The sequence below is a fragment of the Peromyscus eremicus genome, chromosome X (genome assembly GCF_949786415.1).
Source record: "Peromyscus eremicus chromosome X, PerEre_H2_v1, whole genome shotgun sequence".
Classification (NCBI taxonomy): Eukaryota; Metazoa; Chordata; class Mammalia; order Rodentia; family Cricetidae; genus Peromyscus; species Peromyscus eremicus.
Genome location: NC_081439.1, coordinates 105004212 through 105019650, shown reverse-complemented (window position 1 = coordinate 105019650; position 15439 = coordinate 105004212). Strand labels below are relative to the sequence as shown.

Sequence of the window (15439 nt, the reverse complement as noted above, 5' to 3'; positions counted from 1 at the left end):
ATATATGGTTTCCTTATACATTTTAGAAAATGAAATGTTTTTGCTTTTTAAGTTTTGAGGAAGTGTTTAACTTATTTAATGTATGTTCTTCTGCCTCTATCAAAAAAGTAATTTCATAATAAGCACATTAAATGATTATTAATCAAATTAGTCTACCCATCATTTTCTTTGCCAAATTTTATATAAGTTCCCTTTTATCCACATTCATGCCAGCATAATAAGTGAAATAAACCATTTTAGAATGATGAATTCTGTATGTTTTCTCTCATCTGAGGTTCCTAGATTTTATACAACCACATAAAATCATTTATATATTTTAAATAAAAACAAATAATTTTTTTCTAGGAGAACAAAGGGACAGGGAGAGCTGAGAAAAGAGGATAGTAGAAAAATATACTCAATATTCAATATACACCTGTAAGAACAGAATTTTAATGAAAACAAATAGTAACACAGAAAATATAATTTTCTATGCTTCAGTCAAATCCTCAGAACTGTTTGAAAACCTCATTCTGGGAGACAAGTTCCTCTTCTGGCTGATGCCCTTTCCTTCTTCCAACATGAAGTTCCTTGGGAAATTCTTTGGGATCCATTGCTTTCAGTAGTCTGGTAGTCAGGTTGAAAGAAACAACTGTCTCTTTTCAAGATCTTCATCTCTGCCTGCCAGGCTGGTTATAGCCCCTCACATAAACAATTAAGTTCACTCACTTGAAACATACACGGAGAATGAAGCTTCCCCCTAGACTGTAACTTTCCATCTCTACTTGATCCTCGAAGGGAGGTTTCTTTAAGGGGTGAGGAAAATTGTAGAATTAAGTAGGATTGATGTTTCCACAACTCTGAAAACAATAAGCACTATTGAGTACTAACCTTTAATGGGGGAATCGTATGATACATACATAAATTATTTTTCGTTAATGTTATGTTTAAAAAACACTTAATGCAATGTTCATGTTGAAATTTGAGGAATCTCAGACAACTTGGACAAAGATTAATTAGTAAAATGTTTAATATTACAGGTTTTAAATTCTCTCCTGTTTGTTGTGACATGGAGGCTCCAGCTGGTTCCACTCAAGGCAAGTGTTTCGAAATATTTGACTACAAGTTATTTTTACCTCAACCAATCATGACACTTACCTAGTCCACAAAATGAACATTGATCAACTAACAAGTAACACACAAGGCTAAACAAAATCAAATTATCAGAGATTAGCCTAGTGACCACGAACTGGCTTGTTTTTCTATTTTAATTGTATGTATTATGCTTATGAAGAGAAGCTGAAAGGGAGGTGGGGATAAGGACAGGACATGCTTTCAGGGAAAATACTCATTTGTCTTGGGGTTCTGCCCTAATTAGAATAGCTACCTTTTGTTCTTGTTATTGTTTTGTTATTTTGTTTTGAATTTAGAATGGCTTTAACTTTAACATGGTATAAATCTGATGCTGTCATAACTTTCCAGTTGGCCTTGGTCTTTTTCTCAAGATGCTTATATATTGGACTTACAATCACATTTTTTTCATGTCATAATTACAAATAACTCATAAAAAAAGAAAAAGAAAAGAAGGAAAGCTAAAGACAGGCCATCATTTAATGGGGATTTTTATTTTTGCAATACTTCAAGAAGGGGGCACTGATGATTGTTTACTTTTTCCTTATTGTACTCATTGCCTTTGCTCCTTTGCAAAATGATACGAAAACGAAAACAACATTTATAAATGATTTGCATGACTCAAGTTGAACCTTGTGGTAGGTCCTCGCATCAAACAAATTTTTAAAAATTGTGAGGTGGTTGAAATATAAAGATATAGAATAGTAATGATAACATATACAATATTAAAATTTACTATTATTGTTGGAACAACATTTCTAAATCCCCAAACATACCATCATATGCTTATCTCATTTCAGTCTCAGACCTATTATCCATATTTCATTATTTCTTTTATTATATTATAATTAGTATGTAATTACATCATTTCCTCCTGCCTCTTTCGTAAGAAGAAGGGTTAAACAACAATTTGTAAGCCCATTTTATAGTAGAATATTCTCTACTCCTGTCCTCTCTCTTAGACCATGTTTTTATGTGATGTGAACTGAACAGCTCTACTTAGAGTTCTGTATATCTTACTCTGACTCCTACTATTTCCAACAAGGAGTTTTTTGAGACCCCATTTATAACCTATAGTAAGTTTTTTGAGATCTCATTTATAACCTATAGTAAGATTCCACTAGTGTAGAAACTGTAAGCTTCAACTGATAATAACTAGGGCTGGCCTGTATTTAATATTTTCTTAGAGAAAACTTGAAAGTATAAATGCTTTTCTTTTCCCAAACGCATGTTAATTTAAAGGAAAAAAATTTCAACTCATTTAACTTGGTGTTTGCATGCAAATGGAGCTATTTATTTCCCACTGATATCATCCATTCATGAAAGCATGCCTAGCAGGATGTCTATCTCATTAACTCATTAACTTGAATTTATATATTCTATATTTGAAACATAAAATGCTTAAAATATTTTTGATTTATAGGTTTCAGCAGCTCAGATTCCATGCCATCCTATCTCTGTGGTTCAATAGTCTCAGTGACATTTTATTTTCTTTCTGCCTTCCTATACTTCCTGTTTTTTCAATTATTGATGACAATATGGAAACAATATTATGAAACACTTCAGGATGATTTAAGCCTCACTACTGTGAATGAGAGATACTAGCTTAGATAGGGGAAATTATCAATTTGAGCGAGTTATCCAACCACAAAGATTGAAATCAAAGATGCTTACAATTCTGTCCATCACATGTATACTGTATAACTTAGTGGTACTTAGTGGTTCTACTTGCATTTCTGGACTTTTGCCTAAACAGATTGATTTCTTTCATTTCATCAATAGACCAAGTCTTCAAAAAATATGTTTTACCATTTTACCAACCCTGTTTTGTTGCTTCAAGTTTAATTTAAATCTTTAACTTATTATAACTTCTAAAGAATTATACTGAAACTCAACCTCACTATTGGAATATTTAAACGAGGGAGGGAAAATAACAAGTAACAAAAATGGATATGTTTTCTAGGGTTTTACAGAACTACCAGAATATTATTATATTTTTGAGTCCTGCACACTTGTCCTAAGACAATCATTTAACATCTATCAATGCTTAATTTTCTATTAAGAAAAATGAATATTCATTATTTAGCTTAACCCTGGGACCTAAGTAACAGTTTGATATCAAACTTCTTTCATTATAACCTTCTCACACTCCCATTTCAACTGTTTGTCATAGACTAAGGCCAGAATCCTAGATTTTCACACCTCACAAAAGTTATCAAGCACTAGACTACTTAGAAAAGGGGCCTGCTTTATTCACTGTTATAGCCCCAATAATGAGCCACAGCATCTAGAGCATAATTACAGAGTAGATAAATAAGAATTATTTCATGTTCTGAGGCTGGGAAGTTTAAAGTAAGAGATAACATACTTTTCATGAATTATCTATTATCTTGTGATTCTCTTTGAGAATGGAAATACTACATCGAATCAGGCCTATGGTTATCTAACAAGCAACTTTGCTCCTGACAAATGATCACCTCATCATTTCTTAGAACTACATGACAATACTACTTTGTATTAGTCAATGTTCTCTAAGAACAGGGCTTATATAATGGATATCCATATACTAAACAGGGGATTTATTAGAGTGGTGAAGAGGCTGCTATCTCGTTAGGCCAAAAATGATTGTTTCATGACTGAAAGGCCAAGAATCTGGTAATTGTTGAGTCCTTGAGACTGTATGTCTCGGCATCCTCAACCTAGTGCTGGAGTCCTGGGAGGACTCTTAGAGAGCTGCTGGTCTTCAGTCTATGTTAGAATCATGAAGAAGTAGGTATTGATACCAAGGAAGGGATGCCTCAGCAACAGAATAGATGAACTTACCAGTGAGAGTGAGGGCAAGCTGACCAAAATCAAAAGCTTCCTTTCCATGTCATTTTATGTGCCCTGCCACTAAAAGACATGACTCATACTTAAGGGTTATCTTCCCAACTCAAATGACCCAAGCAAGAAAGTCCCTCACAAGTGTGCCCAGCTGTTTGGGTTATAGTTGATTCTGGATGTTATCAAGTTGAAAACTATGATTAAACATCTAAGTCTACCCCCTTGCCAATTTGAATACAAGCACATCTTAAATCATGCTTGATTTCCAAATGGAAATAAAAACCCAGCCATAGTTATCATTTCTGCAATTGGTCACATGGTATTAGCTGGTATTTATAACTACTTTCTTCTACTACCCATTCTGAATTTCTCCCACTCACAGCAACTACCTCAGCTAATCTTAGTTCTTTTCCAGGAGGAGTGAACCTGTACTTTTATTGCTGAAGGTCTGTGCCCTTGTCATCTTGCCTGAATCAAATGGTTGTAATTTCACATTATCATTAACCACAGGATGTGGTAGCAACAAGAGATGTCCTAATGGGTCTCCTGCACCCCAAGCATTATCTTTCTTATCTGTATTATGAAGAAGTGAATCAATTTCCCCCTAGAAGTCTGAACCAATCACCCGGTTTTAATACTGTTATTCCTATTTCAGCCAGTTGACTTATGGGCATCAGAAGTCCAAAGGGGCCAGTTAGAAATCTGACCTCCTAGCTCAATGGAATGTTGTTTGTCTACTGGCAGGAGCACTGCCCCATTTGGAACCAACACTTTCTATGCCAGCAGAACTTATAGGAACAGGAAGCAAAAATTTCCCTACTGGGTCACTAGGGGTGATAGTGAGTAGAACCATTCCCACTTACACCACTTCATTCCTGGACCTGTAGATTCTTGCCATGGGAGAAACATTACCATATATTCAGGTTAATGCTACCTAATTGTAACTATGTCTTCAAATGCCATTCAACCTTTCTGTGAAGTCAACTGTTTCAGAATGGTGGACAACATAATATAACAGTGACTTCCTTGTGAGTAAACCAGTTACTCACTTCTCTGCCTATGAATTGAGTTTCTTTGTCAGGGGCAATTCTGTGTAGAATGCCATAAGAGTGGATAAGGCACTCTGTGGGTCATGTATGTTAGGTTTGTCAGAAGCATCACGTGTAAGAAAGGCAAATCTATAAAAAATAAGTATAAATTCCAGTAAATTCAACACACTGTCATTTCCACATAGGAAGTGGGCCAATGTAGTCAACCTGCCACCTGGAAGCTGGCTGGTCACCCCTGTGAATGGTATCATATAAGAAGGTCAGTGTTAGTCTCTGGTCTCTGTTGCTGGTAGTACTGGCACTCAGGAGAAGCTGTAGCCAGTTCACCTTGGTGAGTGAAACGTCCATTTGTTGAGCCCATGCACAACCTCTATTACTGCCACTCTGCTCATGAATGTATTGACAATAACAGGGAATGCTGACTTTCCACAGAATAGGTCATCCTATCCTGTTGTTTATTGACTTCTACTGAAGTCACCTTTTAATGAACACTTACATAAGATGCAAATCTCTTCACATACTTTGAGCATTTGGAAAGATCTATTCAAAATACGTATTCCCCAATTTTTTTTCTCACAAATTTTCCAATCATATTCTTTCCAAATCCCTGACCATCCAGCCAACCCATTGGCTACAGCACATGAACCAACAAACAACTGGACATATGGCCATTTCTCCATCTAAGAAAGATGCACAACCATGTTTACTGCCCAAAGTTCTACCCACTATGAAGATTTCACTTCACTGGTATCTTTCAGCGTTGATTCAGAAAGGAGTTACGGTGACACAGCTGTCCACTTCTGAGTAGTGTTTGTGCAGCATGCAGAAACAGAACCATCAGTAAAAAGGCCCTGATTACCTCTTCTTCAGTCAATTGCTAATAAGGCATACTACATGAGGCTATAGGTACATGGTTGGAAGCAGAAATGATTTTAAAGAAGTAGAAACCGCTGGGTGGTGGTGGCGCACGCCTTTAATCCCAGCACTCGGGAGGCAGAGGCAGGCGGATTTCTGTGAGTTCGAGGCCAGCCTGGGCTACCAAGTGAGTCTCAGGAAAGGCGCAAAGCTACACAGAGAAACCCTGTCTCAAAAAACAAAAAAAAAAAGAAGTAGAAACCATAGACATTAAGGCAACTTCATTCTGTAACTTGGTTGTATCCTCAGGACCTGCTCAGGCCCAAACACATACATATTATTTCCATTTGATAATAGATTGCTGCTGTGCACATCCCAATTTATTGCTTGGAGGGGTCAGACAATTTCCAGATTTTTAAAGGCAGCTCAAGTTGACTGACAATTTGGTGGCCCATTGTCAAATGTTCGTTTTCCACTAAGGCCCAATAGCAGACCAAGAGTTGTCTCTTAAAATGAGAATAGTTGATATGTAGAACTGAATTGTATTGCAAAATAAAAATTTAAAAAAAAACCTAAACTTTATCTTAGGATCCTAAAAATGAAAAAAAAAATGAGAATAGTTGTCTGCAAATGATGATAGAGCTTTGCTCCAAAATTTCTAGGGTTTCCTTTGTGATTTGTCTATATGGGAGTGCCAATGGCTCCAGGCAACATCCTTATCTGCACTAATGCCTCAAGTACCATCAGGTCTTTTGGATTACATCTTCCAAGTAGTAGAGCAGCCCTCACAGCAACTTGAGCCTGCTGAAGGGTATTTTCCTATTCCAGTCCCCATTCAAAGCTAGCAGTTTTCTGTAGCTGGAATGTTTCTCAGTCCTGCCCAGCCCCATGGTCCTGCAGATGCTTATAAAATAGTTAATCAGAGGTTTATATTATTTACAAACTGTATGGCCTATAGCTTCTTGCTAGGTAGCTCTTTAATCTTAAATTAACCCATTCCTATTAATCTATATATGTTGCCACATGGCTGGGGTGTTACCAGTCTGCTGGCATCTTGTTGCTCCTTTGGCAGCAGCCTGGCACCTCTTTTCCTCTTTGTCTCTTTCTTGTCTCTCTGCTTGGATATCCTGCCTGCCTCTCTAAGCTGCCTTGCCATAGGCCAAAGCAGCTTATTAACCAATGGGAACAGCATATATATAAATTATACTTTACTTTAGAAGGAGTATCTGTGCCCCACACCAGTGGACTCCTAGAAATTTCACTGAGGCAGAAGGCTCTTGAGTTTTGTTTGGATTTATTTCCCATCCTCAGATTCCCATATGTGTTACCAACAAATTCAAAGTGTTTTCTATCTCCTGCTTACTTGGTCTAATCAGAATAATGTTATCAGCATTCTGGATCAGTGGGATATTTTGCAGAAGAGACAGATGATCAAGATCCTTTCAAACTAAGTTAGGACACAGAGATGAAGAGTTAATATACCCTTGAGGTCAACTTGTAAAAGGATACTGCTGGCCTTGCCAGCTGAAAGCAAATTGCTTCTTGTGATCCTTATGGACAGGTATCAAGAAAAAGGCATTTGCTAGAGCAGTAGCTGTATACCATGTACCAGGAGATGTGTTAATCTGCTCAAGTAAGGATATCACATCTGGTACATCAGCTGCAATTGGTGTCACTACTTGATTAATTTTGCAATAGTCAACTGCCATTCTCCATGATCCATCTGTCTTCTGTGCAATCAAAATAGGAGTGTTAAAAGTAGATGTGGTACAAACCACCACCTCTGCCTCTCTCAAGTCCTTGATGGTGGCAGTAGTTTCTGTAATTCTTCTTGGGATGTGATATTGCCTTTGATTCATTATTTTCCCCAGTAGAGGCAACTCCAGTAACTTCCATTGGCTTTTCCAATCATAATAGCCCTCACAAAACCAATATTGGAATTCCGCCAACTTCTATGTACATATATCCCAATTATGCATTCAGGTAGTAGGGAAATAATCACAGGATGAGTTTGGGGACACACTAGAGCTACTAAGAATAAGAATTCACCCAAAACTTTGTTAGTCATCTGACCTCCATAGGCCCCTACTTTAACAGAAGGTCCACATTTGCATATGCTCCCAGAATCTGTATAGACCCTTGAAATTCTGATTATTTCCTTCCCCGAGTATACAGTTTCCCTGGTAAAAGGACACGTGACACTCTGTGGAAGTATTGGAGGAAGCTAACAGTAAAAGTCGTAAGTATTTTATCAAGGCCCTTCCTTAGGTAACCCTGACCATCTTTTCTTTCAAATAGTTCATGGTTTGCAAATATGTTCAATCTAGAAATTGTTTTAGGGCCAAGATTCCCTCTTGCCACTGTCTAATATAGCCTTTCTTGGATTTGTTCAATAATTTTCCTGCTTATACAGAACAAGTAAAATATAGTAGGCTTCTTAATTATTACATAGTTAAAAGATAAACACAATCCATTAGTCAGTGCCAAAATTCCATGTAAGACTTGCCACCCTAAAATATCACTTTTCCTATGCTGCCTATTATGTGTCAGGCTACTATTAGCATTCTGTGCTTCATCTGTGCTTCCCATTACCATAACAATGCTTACCTTTGTCTTTGGTGATTCAGTGTTGCCACTTGGCTCCTTCTACTCCAGGGCCCAATCATAACACATTGAATTTAATTCATCCAATTGAGCCATAGTATCTAGAACCCTAAGGTCTGGCACAAGAAAGCTACAGCCATAGAGTTCTTCAAATGCATTGTTACCTTTCCCATCATTTTGAATGTTATAATATTAGTGAATGGTACTTCTGGAGGATCAGGTTTTGCACAGTGTATCCACTCTAGCCTTGCGGGTTCCATGAACTTTTAAATCCTTTTGTCAACACAGCAAAGAGATACCACACATTTTCATCTTCTTTTCAATAGACCATCTTATGACAGATTTTGGCTATGCAAGCTTCTGTACTAAACCTAGAATCTCCACTCAGTGGGCCCATATCAGAAAACTCAGTCTGACCCAGTTTTATATTCCTTCTACCATTATTGCATGCCTTTAAAATCCACTCCCACATATATTTCTCAGGCTTCTGCTTGAATGAATTAGCAAACTCATTAAGTTCTTTAGTGGTGTATTGCACATCCTCACGGACTATACTTCTTATCTCTCTAAAAGCAGGTTTAGCTTCGAGTCTGGTTATAGTTCTAAAAGCACTATAGGTGGACACAGAGTAACATCACTATTGTTTTATCTGACATCTCCTTCAGGCAAGATCACTACTAGTCTAGCAGACAATGAAGGATTAATTCCTCAGGCAAAGGTGGAAAGGTCAACACTGCCGTAGATGGGAGTGGAGAAACAGCCTCTGCTAAGGGTGAAAAGACTATTTCCTCAGGTGAGCTAAATCCTTCAGAATCTGAGGGTTCAAAGGCCTCAGCCTCAGTGGAAGCCTCATACACATCTCCATCACCAGTTACAGGATTCTTACCAATACAATCAGTGTACTTGTTTAATCACTTACATCTTCTGAGGCTGGGATTTGACTTTTCACTGAAACACAAATAATCTTATACTGAGAGCATGGGTTTGATTTCCCATAACATGAAATCTATGGCTACTGAGGAGAATATTCTCTTCCATGGCACACTTACAAACTCTTAGACTCTTTGTATGCATCTGGAGCCAGACACTTAATTGTATCTCTGAGTTCATTCTTTCCTTTTGTCACTGTATCCTGAGGTATAAGTTAGTTAGTTTTATCCATTTTTTTTTTATTTTTAAGGAGTTCATTCTTATCCTTCACTAATTTATCAAGAGATACTAGAAGTAACCAGGCAGAATCATTATTTTACTTTATTTTACTTATTTTTCCACAAATTGTCAAAAGTTTTATGTATAGAGTCACTAAATTCCCTGTTCCTTACTATAGGTAAATCAGGACAATCAAATGAATCTATCCTAATAAGTTCTTTAAATAGTTCATACCATAGATATTTAATGCTCTCCATACTACTAAAAGAGGCCTCAGTAATTGTAGGTAAAAAAAAAAAATTAGAAAGCCAGCTCCAGATATTTAAAAAAGAGGTAGGTAGATCTCTATAAATTACAGGCCAGCCTGGTTTAACAAGATGAGTTCCAGGCCAGGTAAGACTACATAGTAAATCCCTGTCTCAAAATTAAAACAAACAACAACAGCAACAAAAATCCTTACAATTTTTTTTCTCTAGAACCCATCCTGGTATCACAATCTATATTAGTCAGGGTTCCATAAAGGTACAGAACTGATAGAATGAATATCTATACATTAAAAGGTGATTTATTAGAATTGTGTACAGGCTGTGGTCTGTCTAGTCCAATAGTTACTGTCTCTCAACTGAAAGACCAAGCCTGGTTGTCTCAGCAGTCCCAATCTGGTGCCAGAGTACCAGAGGATTCTTAGAGAGCTTGTGGTCTTCAGTCTACATTGGAATCCCAAAAAAAGTAGGTTCTAACACCAGAGAAGGAATCCCTCAGCAACAGGATAGATGAACTTGGCAGTGAGAGTGAAGGCAAGCAGGCAAAAAGCAAAAGCTTCCTTCCTCCATATCTTTTTATGTGGGCTGCCACCAGAAAATATGACCCAAATTTAGAGTGGGTCTTAATATCTTTAATGGCCCAGTCAAGGAAGTTTCTCACAGGTGTGCTCAGCTGCTTGGATTAGCCATCACACTACTTAACTCAGAGATTAGAGTAGTTCTCAGTAGTTAATTCTGACTAAACACTAAGTTGAAGAGAGGAAACTTGATCAGCAACTAATTTGGAATAATCAGTTTCAAAAATGTGGTTTTTCTATGTGTCCTTAATGAAAAAAAAATGGACTATGTGAAAATAAAACTGTTTGTTAAAAGACCAAAAAGAAAGAAATAGGAAGAAACTGTATTTGCTAATTTTAATAAAGTATGAATTACAAGAAATTTTATTTATCTATAGGTATTATGATAATGATAACTCAATTCAAAAAATGTTCATTGAAAACTACTTGTTTCCAAGCTTTGTATTAAGTATTAGAGATGCCTGAAAAAATGAATATTATATATAATCACCAACCTCAAGGCATTTCTAGACTGGTGGGAAATGTTAATGCCAAATTAATTAAGAAGATTTATTATAAGTGACAAAAACAATTTGTGCTACATTAAGCAAAAACTAAATATATTAAATGATCATGGGGATTCCTCATGAGATTTGGAGCAACAAAAAGACAAGACCACAAGAAGTGACCACATAGAAAGAATTGCTTGGACATTTCCTTTCATGTGTGGATCCACTTTATTTAGGAGCTCTATAGACAAGGGTAGATCTGACACAATTCCATCAGAGCTAAGAAATTCATTACTGCTCCCTGTTGCTTCTCTACTTCATACCCAGAACCCTGACAACATAGCACACACTACCAATAAATACCATACTATCATAGCCTTGCATATGCCATTTTCAGACCCTAAATAGTTTCCCAAGAACATCTGGAGTTGTGAGACAAAATGCCTAAATGAATGCCTGGAGGTTTTTAAATGACATGTAGTACTTATGCCCAAATGAGGAGTTACCCTTCTGATATTTGACCATGAGGGACCATTCATGCACATTTACTGGAAGGGATTTGTTTCTCTTACATTTCTTTCCTGTGCTTTCTATGTTTTCCTCTGGTGATATAAGTTATACAGGACACTTCTATAGCAGTGAAAACAGTTCCTTAGGAGCCATCTAAAAGTCAAAGGAAGTATGTGAAACAATGCAATGATTTGGTAATAGCTTTGGCACCAACCCTGCCATATAAGTGACACTCTAATGGCTCTGTTGGAACCATTATGCATGTATGAGGCAGTGCAGTTGACTTTTGAAACAGCTCTTTTGGAGAATTACATGGTCAGAGGAAGTGCATAAGTCATTTGGATTACTTTATGTGTGAGCCACACATTTCTGTGAAGACTGTGATACTTTTAAAATTGAAAACCAGTCTAATGATATTGAATTTTACGCTATTGTCAAGGTAAATAGAAAAATACATATTTTTGAGTAGATAAACCTTTATTAATATGTTTTAGTGATAAATTACCATCAGATGATGGTTTAGAGTTGATATAGTAAAAAAAAAAAGGTTTAAGTAAAAGCATGGGCCATTCTCCCCATCTTCGCCTTTCCAATGCCACTCCAGGTGATGGTCATTTCTACACTGTCAGTGCATGTACAGATGGAATTACATGACATGCAAAGTCTAGTAATATTTTCTAGTTCAGATATTTTGCATATTCCCCTGTGTTTGTCGTAGAACTCCATCTCATCCTCAGTGATAGGCCTGAGGTCCATTCAGATATGTGTCACTTTTTTTATTTAGATATTCCATAGATACAAATCAACGTGTCCATCAATTTGTTCTTTAAAAAACGTGCTGTTACTGATCTCCTACACTCAAATCTTTTCCCATACATATTGGCTAATTTCTTATAAGTGGAAATGATGAGCTGGAGTAATAGTCACTTAATGTTTCCTATAGCTATCACCAGTTTTTCCCCTAAAAGAGAACTGTCAGTTTATATTTCTGCTAATGCTTTATGAAGACTATCTGTTTTCTCATACCATCATCAAGGCTGAATGAGGAAAATACGTGTAATACATGTTTCACCAAAATAAAATAATGTCCTTATGCTATTATCTATATTTATGAGTCAGCTTAGGAATCTTTGTGTATGTTAATGGACCATTTGCATCTCTTATTCTCTCAATTTTTGATAGCATTCTCTGTTCATTTTTCTACTTATAATTAGTAAGGAAAAATTCTTTATTATTATTATTAAGAAATTTTTATTCATTTTACATACCAACCACAGATCCACTCCCTCCTTCCACCCCCACAGCATCCCCCCCATTGTAACCCCCATTCCCACCTACTCCAAGGCAAAGCCTCACATGGGGAGTCAGCAGAACCTGGTACACTCAGTAGAGGCAAGCCTCTCCTCTTGGACCAAGGCTGTGTAAGGTGTCCCACAATAGGCATTGGGCTGCACAAAGCCCACTCATGCCCTAAGGATGGATCCTGATCCCACTGCCAGGGGGCCCCTTCAGGAGATCAAGCTACATAACTGTCTTGCCTATGCAGAGGGCCTACTCCAGGCCCATGGAGCCTCCAGAGCTATTGGTCCACAGTTCATGAGTTCCCACTAGTTTGGTTTGGTTGTCTCTATACATTTCCCCGTCATGATCTTGATGTCCCTTGCTCATAGAATCCCTCTTCTCTTTCTTCAATTGGACTCCTAAAGCTTAGCCTTGTGCTTGGCTGTGGATCCCTGCATCAAGTAGGCTTCATCCCAGAGATGCAAGGATGGTTCAACATACGAAAATCTGTCAATGTAATACACCATATAAACAAACTGAAAGAAAAAAAATATGATCATCTCATTAGATGCTGAAAAGGCCTTTGACAAAATCCAACACCATTCATGATAAAAGTCTTGGAAAGATCAGAAATACAAGGAACATACATAAACATAATAAAGGCAATTTACAGCAAGCCGACAGCCCACATCAAATTAAATGCAGAGAAACTCAAAGAGATTCCACTAAAATCAGGAACAAGACAAGGCTGTCTACTCCCTACATTACTATTCAATATAGTACTTGAAATTCTAGCTAGAGCAATAAGACAGCAAAAGGAGATCAAGGGGATACAAATTGGAAAGGAAGAAGTCAAACTTTCCCTATTTGCAGACGATATGATAGTATACATAAGTGACCCAAAAAAATCTACCAGGGAACTCCTACAGCTGATAAACTCCTTTAGTAATGTGGCAGGATGCAAGATTAACTCAAAAGAATAAGTAGCCCTCCTATATACAAATGATAAATGGGCTGAGAAAGAAATGAAAGAAACATCACCCTTTACAATAGCCACAAATAATAGAAAATACCTTCGGGTAACTCAGACTAAGCAAGTGAAAGACCTGTATGATAAGAATTTTAAGTCTCTGAAGAAAGAAATTGAAGAAAATATCAGAAAATGGAAAGATCTCCCATGCTCATGGATAGATAGGATTAACATGGTAAAAATGACAATCTTACCAAAAACAATCTATAGATTCAATGCAATCCCCATCAAAAATCCCAACACAATTCTTCACAGACCTGGAAAGAACAATACTCAATTTCATATGGAAAAAAAACCCAGGGTAGTTAAAACAATTCTGTACAATAAAGCCACGTCTGGAGGCATCACCATCCCTGACATCAAGATCTACTATAGAACTATAGTAATAAAAACAGGTTGGTACTGGCATAGAAACCGACATGTGGACCAATGGGATCGAATTGAAGATCCTGACATTAATCCACACACTTATGAACACCTGATTTTTGCCAAAGAAGCCAAAACTGTACAATGGAAAAAGAAAGCATCTTCAACAAATGGTGCTGGCATAACTGGATGTCAACATGCAGAAGATTGCAAATAGATCCCTATCTATCACCATTCACAAAATTGAAGTCCAAGTGGATCAAAGACCTCAACATAAATCCAGCTACACTGAACTTGATAGAAGAGAAATTAGGAGTAGTCTTGAATACATTGGCACAGGAAAAATTCTTGTAACAAAGTAGAAAAATACAGATATAGATGTAGACCAAAAGAAAGAAAATAATAATAAAATTTTCTTTTTATTAAGAAATTTTTTATTCATTTTACATACCAATAACAGATCTCCCTCTTCCCTCCTCCAGCTCCTCCAGCCTCCAGCCCCCAACTCACCCCTGAATTCCCTCCCACAAGGAGATAAGGTCTCCCATAAGGAGTCAGCAAAACCTGATACATTCAGTAGAGGCAGGTCCAAGCCCCTCCCCCCTGCCACAAGGCTGTGCAAGGTGTCCCACTATAGGCAATAGACTTCAAATAACCAGCTCATGCATCAGGGATGGATCCTGATCCTACTGCCAGGGGGCCACTTAAGCAGATCAAGCTACACTACTGTCTCACTTATGCAGAGAGGGCCTAGAGAAATGGGTTGGAGAGATGGCTCACCGTTAAATGCTAGGCTCACAATTAAAAATACTAATGTTTTCTAATCATGAAAAGTTATTTACCTTCATTCATGAGATAAATTTGTATTAAAAATACAATGTGAACTTCTGGCAACTGAGTAAAGGTGGGAGTATGAGGGGTGGTCCTCCCCAGGGGAGAGCATACTTATTAGTTGACCATTGTCAAGTAGTCAGTCTTGAAAACATAAATACAAGTAACATTATGTGGACTCAACAGGTTATGTTTAGAAATATATATGTATATATACAAATACATATATGCATGCAATAACAATTAGTGAAAAAATAATGGGTCAGGAATTTAGAGGAGAGTGAGGAGGGATATATGGGAAGGTATGCAGGGAAGAAAAGGAAGGGAGAAATATAGTAATTAAATCATAATATCAAAAATAATCAAAAAATGCAATGTGAAATTATTGCCTAGAGTATTAGGAGTAACAAACTTTTGATAGCATATACGTCTTGAAAAATGAATATCAAATATTGATTATAGATTTATAATAAAATACAATCTTTATGAAAAAAAATTTGAC

The 15439-nt window shown here is 37.0% G+C and overlaps 1 protein-coding gene across 1 annotated transcript in view; it reads left to right on the top strand.

Moving 5' to 3' along the window:
• The window catches only part of Tenm1 (teneurin transmembrane protein 1), a 519119-nt gene that overhangs the window by 74533 nt on the left and 429147 nt on the right, over positions 1 to 15439 (top strand). Inside the window, exon 3 of the mRNA XM_059251544.1 lies at positions 1020 to 1076. Coding sequence (XP_059107527.1) covers positions 1020 to 1076 — 57 coding nt within the window. The remainder of the gene's footprint in view (positions 1 to 1019; positions 1077 to 15439) is intronic.